The sequence below is a fragment of the Procambarus clarkii genome, chromosome 30 (assembly GCF_040958095.1).
Source record: "Procambarus clarkii isolate CNS0578487 chromosome 30, FALCON_Pclarkii_2.0, whole genome shotgun sequence".
Taxonomy (NCBI): Eukaryota; Metazoa; Arthropoda; class Malacostraca; order Decapoda; family Cambaridae; genus Procambarus; species Procambarus clarkii.
In genome coordinates this window covers 19,544,297-19,554,859 of record NC_091179.1, presented here as the reverse complement: position 1 = coordinate 19,554,859, position 10,563 = coordinate 19,544,297, and the positions used below count along the sequence as shown (strand labels likewise).

Below are 10,563 nucleotides of genomic sequence, written 5' to 3'. Positions count from 1 at the left end.
TCCTCTGTGGACACACGGACGCTCAGTACTCACACGTCACACACAATGGTAGGAGATGTGAGGTGTGTCACTACTGCTGACACTCACCAACACTGGAAGATGTTCTTGTGTTCCAGCCAGGGTGAGCCTGGGTGAGCCAGGGTGAACTAGGTGCAGACTAGACTCACGTCTACTCTCTCACGAGTCTGTGCATGACTAACTGTCCTGTGAGATTGCGGTTTTAGATGAACTCACAGCCAGCTTTTGTTATACTCTGTAATCCTTCATGCAGAACTGGGTACCAGCATACTTTCATGTCATAAGCGAAGTAATAAGTAAAAATAAGTGTTCCTCTGAGGCCATGTTGTGTATTGACCATGTTGTATAATGTAATAAAGTGTAGTTACCTAAGTGTAATTACCTAAGTATAGTTTCAAGAGAAGAGCTACGCTCGTGGTGTCCCGTCTTCCCAGTACTCTTTGTCATATGACATTTTGAAACTACTGATGGTTTTGTCCACTACCTTCTCTCTTAATTTGTTCCAACCGTCTACCACTCTGGTAGTATGCATGTATGCCGCGCCATACATACTATGGCGCGGCATACTCTAAGACTGGTCTCATGTAGGCAGTGCAAAATGCCCTAAAAGCCTCCTCACTTAGGTTTCTGAATGATGTTCTAACTTTTGCCAGTGTAGAGTACGCTGATGTCGTTATCTTATTTATACGTGCCTCAGGAGTTAGATTAGGTGTTACATCCACATCTCTTACGTGGTCTCTTTCTCGAATCGTCACAGGTAGGCAGTTCCCCCTTCATTGTGTACTGTCCCTTTGGTCTCCTATCACCTTATCCCATTTCCATAACTTTACATTTGTGTGTGTGTATACTCACCTACTACTAACTACTTTTTTTCTCCACACCACACACACACACTTGTGTGTGTGTGTGTCTGTGTGTGTGTGTTATAATGTAGCGGAGGCTGATCATTCACGAGGGGGCTGACATGGTTGAAAGGTTTAAAGTGTTGACCTGGTTTAACGTCTAGGAGATTGTTAACTGCCATAAGAGGTTGAACTAAGAGAGAGAGAGAGAGAGAGAGAGAGAGAGAGAGAGAGAGAGAGAGAGAGAGAGAGAGAGAGAGAGAGAGAGAGAGAGAGAGAGAGAGAGAGAGAGAGAGAGAGAGAGAGAGAGAGAGAGAGAGAGAGAGAGAGAGAGAGAGAGAGAGAGAGAGAGAGAGAGGAGAGAGAGAGGAGAGAGAGAGGAGAGAGAGAGAGAGAGAGAGAGAGAGAGAGAGAGAGAGAGAGAGAGAGAGAGAGAGAGAGAGAGAGAGAGAAGAGAGAGAGAGAGAGAGAGAGAGAGAGAGAGAGAGAGAGAGAGAGAGAGAGAGAGAGAGAGAGAGAGAGAGAGAGAGAGAGAGAGAGAGAGAGAGAGAGAGAGAGAGAGAGAGAGAGAGAGAGAGAGAGAGAGAGAGAGAGAGAGAGAGAGAGAGAGAGAGAGAGAGAGAGAGAGAGAGAGAGAGAGAGAGAGAGAGAGAGAGAGAGAGAGAGAGAGAGAGAGAGAGAGAGAGAGAGAGAGAGAGAGAGAGAGAGAGAGAGAGAGAGAGAGAGAGAGAGAGAGAGAGAGAGAGAGAGAGAGAGAGAGAGAGAGAGAGAGAGAGAGAGAGAGAGAGAGAGAGAGAGAGAGAGAGAGAGAGAGAGAGAGAGAGAGAGAGAGAGAGAGAGAGAGAGAGAGAGAGAGAGGTTATCACCTGTAGCGGCGGCCACCAGTGGAGCGGAGGTGCTGACGAAGTAGGTGGAGGTGTTGGCACAGTTGTAGAGCTTCTGCAGCTTGGCCACGTCCCACTGTGTCCCCCGGGTCACCACGCCGCCGTCACAAACACGTTGTAAAGTTATGTTACATAAAGCTACACATGTGGAATAATGTTACACATCATCACAATAATGTTACACATATAAACAGTGTTAAATAACAATAATATTACAAGATACGAACACATGTCACATAATTTCACTATTGTGACATTCTTAAACCTTGCTGGTATGAGACCACAACCCACCTTCAGCCGTCATCATCAATACCTCACTTCACACCTGCCACACCTGTAACACCTGCAGGTCGCTGGAAAGCGTGTCACTATTTTTATATCGGGCTTCGACACCGCCGTCAGGCATTTCTCTTGAACAGCTGAGATTGATGATTGAGATCGTCCCCTTGTCGCTAGGGAGACTTGGCCGGGTCCTTCAACTAGGAAGTTTAAAGATTTTTACATTTTTCAGTTAGATCATAGGCGGAAAGACGGTGTCCAGGCGGGACTGGCCGAGAAGTGCCGGATTCGGCTTTTATTAGAGGGCTTGTGGTGGGTTCTGTAGGCGTGGTGGGCGCCGTGGGGTCACTGGAAGACGTAGTTCTACTGGGCTTGAGAACAGGGTGCCTCTGCCGTAGATCTGAAGGGCCTCGAGTCTTCAGTAAGTAAGTCTCGACTATCCAGACTTCACAGGACGGTCCTGTCGCCTGGGATCACTGGGTGCCGATACCATTCCTGTTAGATTTGTCCTGAGTTCTGAGTTCTGAGTTAGATGTGTCCTGTCTTGAGAGCCACAGCACCCACGGGCTCTTGTTGTTGATGGGTACAGACTCAGGCGGTCCTGTGGTTGGTGGATACAGGCTCTTGTAGAAGCACCTGAGAGCTATTTAAGAGAGGACTCACCTTGGAGAATCACTCAAGAACCACGCAAGAGAGGACTCACCTTGGAGAATCACTCAAGAACCACGCAAGAGAGAACTCACCTTGGAGAAGCCTCTCCTCTGACCAATCTCCTTTCCTGTCTCTCTGGGAATTATGGTTGGCTTGCCCTCTTTGGCAAAGGCATACGGACCGTAGTGCATCACCGACTCTGTGAGGGGCATATGAGGCAGAGTGAGGGATACAGTGTGTGGACGGGGGATGGTAGGGAAGGGCCATATAGTGCCACACTCATTACTGGACACTCACCCAGGTCATAAGGTATCCCGAGGCTCTGGATCTTGTCCCAGGTGTACTTCTCGAAGTTGTGCCACATGCCCTCCTGCACGTTGAGCTTGTTGATGGTGATGTGGTTGTCCCGGTCGTAGCGCGACTGCTCGTGCCAGAACCCCGCCGCGTGCATCAGCTCGTGCATCACAATGCCCACGTACAGGCACCCGGGCCCCAGCGACACCTGCTGGGCCCCCGCCACCCGACCAACAGAGCTCGAACACCTGCGGCAGGCATAATACACGTGTTACTGTCCAGCAACACCTGCGGCAGACATAATGCAGGTGTTACTGTCCAGCAACACCTGCGGCAGGCATAATACAGGTGCTTATTGAACTCAAGCAAATTAGCTTAAAATATACGATTTTTGTAAACATGATGATCATGGATGACATGACTGAGAGGATGGATGTACTTAATACTGACGGCCGTGTGGCTGACACCCTTGAGGGGGTGGATGACACTCACCCGTCACCCTTGAGGATGTGGATGTAGTCCTTCTCGATGGTTCGAGGGACGAAGCGGATGCAGGACTGGTCATGGAACTCACTCATGGCCTTGGCGATGGTGCCTCGCTCCGTCTCATCTGTCACGGGGAGATCATGGCATGTTATGGGGGATGATGGCACCTTATGGGGGGATGGGGCATCAGGGGAGGGGGTCTGAAGTAGTTATCTACAGGGTGAACTCTGCCATCTACTTAAATCACTGGTCATTAGTAAGGCAGCGGGGGTGGATGAGGAGAGCCCAAGGCGACACACCGCTGTGTGTCATCTTCACTTCGCCTCTCACATCAACATTCTGGCTCAAGGACTTTGTCCTTCCGTTTGGAAAAAGGCAGATTTAGTTCCAGCGCAAAAACTTTGGAGACATTAATCTCTCAGCAAATGATATAGTTTGTTTACCACCATAGGTTACTATATGGTCATCAATTTGGTTTTAGGAAAGGTTGTTCTGCTGCCGACCTCTTGTTAAACCTCTCCACTAAGTGGCCTCAGGCACTGGATGAGTCCATACCAAGTTGTGTTGTTGCAATTTTACTGCTAGTGAGGGACTACTTAGATCCCTACGAGTAGTCGTCAATGGGGCAGCATCTTAAAACCACTCAGTTGGGACCAGTGTACCGCAGGGAAGTGAGCTTGGTCCTTTGTTGTGGAATGTTTACCTCAGCGGTCTACTGCACCTCATCCCTCACGCTCAGACCTATGCTGATGATTGTATTTTAACCTTTACATATGGAAAAAAGAAATGCCAGCTACTATGAGAGTGATTAATCACCTATTTGCAGCAATGTCTACCTGGGGAAAGTAATGGCAAGTCACATTAGCGGTAGAACACAGGCAATAATGATAACAAGACAATGATATTGCAACTGGGACAAGTATAGTATTGAGTGACACGGCTGATGTCTTGGGAATGGAGTTTAACTCTCCACTGTCCATGAAAAGTCGGATGCTTAACTTAGCAAGCAAGACATCCGGCCACTTGACGGCTTCAGCACACAGCTGGCTCCTCGAGTATTCTCTTCCTTACTTGATAGTTACTTAACATTACATTTTAGCTTATTCGTAATGGATACAAATAATGTCATAAAATAAATGAGGTTGACGGGGCTGGCTTGAGATGAAGTGACGTAATAACTATCACCTGGTAGTTACATTGGTAACTTTGTAAGAGAGGTTGGGAGCCTCACCGTAGGTCTGGGAGATGACGTAGGGAATGATGCCGTTGGGCCAGCGTCTGTGGACGTCTATGAGGGCGCTGCGACCCCCCCTGCTCGTCTCCCTCGACACCTGCAGCAAGAGTGGTGCTCTCTACAGGTGTGTCATTGTTGACAGATGTGTGTGTGGGGGGGGGGAAGAGTGTCTCTGGAAAGTGTTATTCTTAAATCATTGTTATGTTATTATTATATATATAACTAGATGGGGTCGACCCGGGCACCGCCGGGTCGACCCCAAATGGTTGCACCGTGTTGAGCCTGGCCCCAGACCGGGCTCGAGAAGAAGAACTCCCGAAACACTCCCCAGGTATGATCCAGGTATGTTAGTGTTGGCAGCCTTGATGTTACCTTATTAATCACCCCTCCAGGACTCCCCCCGCCTCCAGGACTCACCCCAGGCGGCAGGTCGAGGAGGGCGTCACGGTCGTGGAGCATTATATCGCCCTGGAAGAGTCCCGCCAGTTCGATGGGGTCGGCCTGGCTGCTGGTGTCGACGGTGTCGTGAACTGTGCCAGAGAGAGTGACTGGTTAGTCCCAACCATGACCTCCTGCCAGTCCTCTCCCGCTGGTAATAACACACACACATGCTGTAGCCATCCTAAACACTTGAAACTTTGTGCAACTTTATTTGTAACACTTACACTACTTGTTTAGCCAACTTGCAAGGCCTTGTAAGCACAAACAGAGCACTTACGAGAGAACCCAACCAAAAGTGTTACTTACAAATGTTGATTATGAAGTGAGTGTGACACTTACTCATGCCGGCGCTGGTCTCGAAGTCTGCCGGGCTGAGAGGTGCGCCAGGCCTGTCCGTCTCCATCTGTGTAGCAGACATAAGACAAATAGCACTTGCAATCATGTCCTCAAGCGTGACCAGTTACACGTCTAACACTATTCTTCAACTTGATCGTGCCCTTCTTAGGCCCCATTATATCCCACAGTTCTGTGGTCACTATACACCACTATCTATGGTCATTAATTGACTTGAAAGTGTGAAGAGAAGGATAAGAAAGTTCACACACACACACACACACACACACACACACACACACACACACACACACACACACACACACACACACACACACACACAGTACAATACAAGCTATTACTGACTGTGTCTGGGGACCCCAGCGGCAGGTCTGAAAGCCCATTGGGGTCCAGGTGGATCTGTCCACTATCACCATGCTGTACGTTGGGGTCAGACGACCTGCCGTGGATCATGTTGGAGTCAGACGACCTGCCGTGGACCATGTTGGGGTCAGACGACCTGCCGTGGATCATGATGGAGTCAGACGACCTGCCGTGGATCATGTTGGGGTCAGACGACCTGCCGTGGATCATGTTGGGGTCAGACGACCTGCCGTGGATCATGTTGGAGTCAGACGACCTGCCGTGGACCATGTTGGAGTCAGACGACCTGCCGTGGATCATGTTGGGGTCAGACGACCTGCCGTGGACCATGTTGGGGTCAGACGACCTGTCGTGGACCCTGCTATCCATCATGGCCACCTGGGCCACGCCCACAGACACGCCACAGCACGACAGCGCCCACACTGCCGCCCACATAGTAATACTGTTGGTGGACCAGAGACCAAGAGTGACATTATTACGGAACCCACAGTATCTCCAACACTGTCACACCAACACTGTCACACCAACACCCGTCTTACCGAACAGAAGACACAAGTATGGAGGAGGGTGTGGTGAGGTATGAGAGTGACGGGTGGGGCGCGTCACACTATTGTGGCCGGGTGTGGCGGGGGACAGAGGCCGACCCCCTGTATTTATACGGACGAGGGTGCCAGCATGATAATTGTTGCTACACTGTACCACCAGCTTATAGTACCCTCCTCCCCGACACCACATTAAGGTACCCTCCTACTATCACCAACAAACACCATATAATCCACGCCTTACCACCACACTACACACGCACATAAGAGAAGACTTCAGAAGGCCTATTGTCCCCATGCTTGGCAGGTTTATTTCAAAACAATTCAGTAATCGACTTGTCTAAAGTATTTGTAACTCAAACTAAAGGATTTGTCTAAATGCCGTTTCTTAACGGCCTATTCAAGTTACGAGCTCTAAACTGATTAGCTTTAATTTATGATTCCCACTTTCCCAATTATAAATGAACAATGATTTATGAATGAAGGTTTTGATTTGGTTTTTGCCACTAAGACTCAGTAAATCTCGACCCTCCAGCTCTATGCCTGTATTAACTTGAATGGCTATTTTCCCCGTGCTCATCTTACTCTTCTACATTCAAATTGTTTACTTTTCCAACAGAATGGCGGTACTGCTGCTAGTTCTCCAAAGACTGAACATTTACGCAATTTTCCTGCGGGATCATCATGGCCAGAGCACGATTCAATTTCAACTGTGCTGGGCTGTGATTTCATTACCAAAGAGCTTGCTTAAGCTGTGACTTGTTTACACTATAAATGACACGACCATAAACTGAATCATAGTTTTCCTAGACCATGGATTAGAATAATATTTGGTTTGCTTAGACTATAAACAGTCTTCATTTTCTAAGTTTATGGTAGGCTACGTCTGTATTTTCAAAAATTATGGATAGGTCCATAACTTGATTTTTTCACTATTATGCATAAGTAAGGTTTATATTTTCTAAGGTACCGGAGTTTAACTAAGAAATTATTTTCCATGGCAATGCTAAGACTTGATGATCTTAGTCTTAATCAGATCATAAAGAGATTAAGCCTTCTCCTACGCTATACCTTTACTAAATTATATATAAATAAATAGAGGTATTAATTGTGCATATATCATGCACAGTTAATGACACCAACCCTGCCACACCAACACTGCCACACCAACCCTGCCACACCAACCCTGCCACACTAATACTGCCACACCAATACTGCCACACCAACCCTGCCACACCAACCCTGCCACACTAATACTGCCACACCAATACTGCCACACCAACCCTGCCACACCAACCCTGCCACACCAACCCTGTCACACCAACACTGCCACAGTGTGACAATATTGTCTCTGTCTAATATTGACTGTTGGGCACAACAGACAATATTTTGGCCACAAAGTCCCCACAATGGTTGTGTTTTGTAAAGTATTTTGTGTTAACTTTGTGGTAACTGTGTATGTGGTAACTTTGAATGTAATAACCTTGTGCTACTTTGTGGTACTTTGAGTAAATTACCAGGACCCGTATATTTTGCCTCGTCACTCCCCAGCACGGGGCCTAGTTGACGGAGGGTGTTGTGCTTGTTAGTAATGTTAATGTTATCTGAAGGTTACCTGAAGGGTAACATAAACTATAGGCTCTATAAAACACTGACCTCTAGGCAACTATGTATACACACAATACAGATCTATTAATACAACTCCCACAAAACAATATGAATAACTACTTTAAAAAATAACTACAGTACTGACAAAATACTTATTGGCAAAAATAGCTACTTGCAAAAAAACTACAGTACTGACAATATACTTATTGACAAAAATAACTACTATAAAAAATAACTACAGTACTAACAAAATACTTATTGACAAAAATAGCTACTTTAAAAAAAATTACAGTACTGATAAAATACTTATTGACAAAAATAGCTACTTACAAAATAACTACAGTGCCCTGTACTGACAAAATACTTATTGACAAAAATAACCACTTTAAAAAAATAACTACAGTACTGACAAAAATAGCTACTTACAAATAACTACTTTACTTACAAAATACTTATTGACAAAAATAGCTACTTACAACAAATCTACAGTACTGACAAAATACTTATTGACAAAAATAGCTACTTACATATATAGCTGCTTATTTCATCTCTCTTAAGTAAAAACAGTAATAAAGCAAATTATATTAATTACTAGTCTTTATAACCACTATTTACTGGAATTTAGCTGAGGGCCATTAACATTCTAGTAGCCATGACGAGGACAGGAAGCCTGCGGCTTGTGAAAGGTCCCACCATTTGTCCTGATGATTTTTTCCATCTGGATTTTAAAATTCAACAGGGCTTAGGCATTACGGAAATTTGTATATTACGTGTTTACCACTAAATATATCTTATCTACACTGTATATAACATATCTACCACTATATATAACGTCTCTACTCTGTAGCGTGTCTGCACTGTATGTAACGTGTCTACCACTGTATATAACATACATGAAATACAAGAAAAGTAGCGAACGGGTAAGTGGGAAGAGCTGAAGAGAAGTGTGGAGAGGAAGCGTTGTAATCATAGAGTGCCAGGGCTTAACCCAGCTGCTGGACTCAAGTTCGAGGTTTATGCACCGTCGGCAGGAGGCCAGGCAAGCCCGCCCTCACATCGTCCACCTAGGAACGCCGAAGAGGGCCATCAGTGGTCTAGGTTCTATATGCTTGTGGTGTTGGTCTGCTTTGCCATCTTTTTCATCTTCGTCTTTGCTTTACTTCTTGTAGTTCTGTTGTTGTTTGTAAGTGTTAATACTTCATTGATATAATTGAGAAAGATGAGTGGACCAAGTACTGTATATCCCGGCTGGGTCCCTGTAATACAGTGAGGGTCAGTTAGTACAACTGGGTTCGTTCTCGAATCACAATCGAGAATTCCGAGTTCGAATCCTGGGCGGGGCAGAAATAGTTGGGCGCGTCTTCTATCACCTCATGCCACTGTCCACCAAGCAGTAAATAGGTACCCAGAAGTTAAAGTCAGCTTGTTGTTGGGTTGGATTTTAACATAACATAAGATAACATAACATAGAACAAGGTAACTGCAGAAGGCCTATTGGCCCATACGAGGCAGCTCCTATCTATAACCACCCAATCCCACTCATAAACATGTCCAACCCACCTTTTGGGAAAGGTCAGTAATTCGACCATATAAGCCTATCATGTACTGTATATATAAACTGGCTGCCTGTCCCCTGACACAATGAATTGTTATTATCATTATTATATAATACCCTGGGGAACACCAGAGTTAATTGGCAGAATGGGAGAGGGAAGCGAAGGAAACTCAGGGAAAAACGCCAAGCCATTACGACTATATAGCACTTGGCAGGTGTCAGGATAAGGATTTGGGATGGGGCGGGGGAAAGGAATGGTGCCCAACCACATGGACGGTCGGGGATTGAACGCCGACCTGCATGAAGCAAGACCGTCGCTCTACCGTCCAACCCTTGTATGCAAATAGTCTACCATTGTATGCAAATAGTCTACCACTGTATGCAAATAATCTACCACTGCAAATAATCTACCACTGTAACACGTTTACCGTTATAAGCATCATGTCTGCCCATATTTGTTGATATTAACAAGCAGCAGCAGCAGCAGTTACAGAAGTAGCAGCTACAGACGAAGTAGCAACAGCAGTAGTAGATACAGCAGCTGCAGCAGCATCAGGTACAGAAAAAGTAGCAACAGTAGGCATGGAAGCACCAGTGGCCAGCAGCAGCAAGGATAGCAGCAGCGCCAGGTACAGCGGCAGCAGCAGCACCAGGTACAGCGGCAGCAGCAGATACAGCAGCAGCAGCAGGTACAGCAGCCGCAGCAGATACAGAAGCAGCAGGTACAGCGGCAGCAACAGCAAACCACAGCAGCAGCAGTAACAACAAGAACAACGACCACAACTCAACTAATATTATTTAATCTTGATTTAAGATCAGAATAAAAAAATTACAATAAAGCCGTATTATTGTGTAGAATAAAGAGGATAAGAGAGAGAGAGAGTTGAGGCAGCAAGGAACGCTCAGTACAGCTGTTTATTATATTATTTAATCTTGATTTAAAATCAGAATAAAAAATTGCAATAAAGCCGTATTATTGTGTAGAATAATGGAGATAAGAGAGAGAAAGAGA

The 10,563-nt window shown here is 45.9% G+C and overlaps 1 protein-coding gene and 1 long non-coding RNA gene across 7 annotated transcripts in view; one reads left to right on the top strand and one right to left on the bottom strand.

The window, feature by feature from the left end:
- LOC123765423 (zinc metalloproteinase nas-13) overlaps positions 1-10,383 on the bottom strand; it is a 16,765-nt gene extending 6,382 nt beyond the window's left edge. For 3 of the 6 annotated variants that reach the window (XM_069334003.1, XM_069334005.1, XM_069334006.1), the window contains exons 1-10: positions 6,386-7,014; positions 5,829-6,288; positions 5,469-5,532; positions 5,106-5,218; positions 4,686-4,785; positions 3,461-3,578; positions 2,972-3,216; positions 2,767-2,873; positions 1,727-1,820; positions 1-4 (exon numbers count right to left, since the gene is read on the bottom strand). The exon at positions 1-4 is cut by the window's left edge and continues 107 nt beyond it. In XM_069334003.1, coding sequence (XP_069190104.1) covers positions 1-4; positions 1,727-1,820; positions 2,767-2,873; positions 2,972-3,216; positions 3,461-3,578; positions 4,686-4,785; positions 5,106-5,218; positions 5,469-5,532; positions 5,829-6,281 — 1,298 coding nt within the window. In that variant the 5' untranslated portion in view covers positions 6,282-6,288; positions 6,386-7,014. Of the gene's footprint in view, positions 5-1,726; positions 1,821-2,766; positions 2,874-2,971; positions 3,217-3,460; positions 3,579-4,685; positions 4,786-5,105; positions 5,219-5,468; positions 5,533-5,828; positions 6,289-6,385; positions 7,015-9,979 lie in introns of those variants that run through there. The other 3 variants (XM_069334004.1, XM_069334007.1, XM_069334008.1) reach the window with 3 other exon arrangements.
- On the top strand, positions 5,174-8,584 carry LOC138370085 (uncharacterized). The gene is made up of 2 exons (XR_011230039.1): positions 5,174-5,280; positions 7,008-8,584. It is a non-coding gene; the product is annotated as an uncharacterized lncRNA (long non-coding RNA).
- Positions 10,384-10,563: the final 180 nt, after the last annotated feature.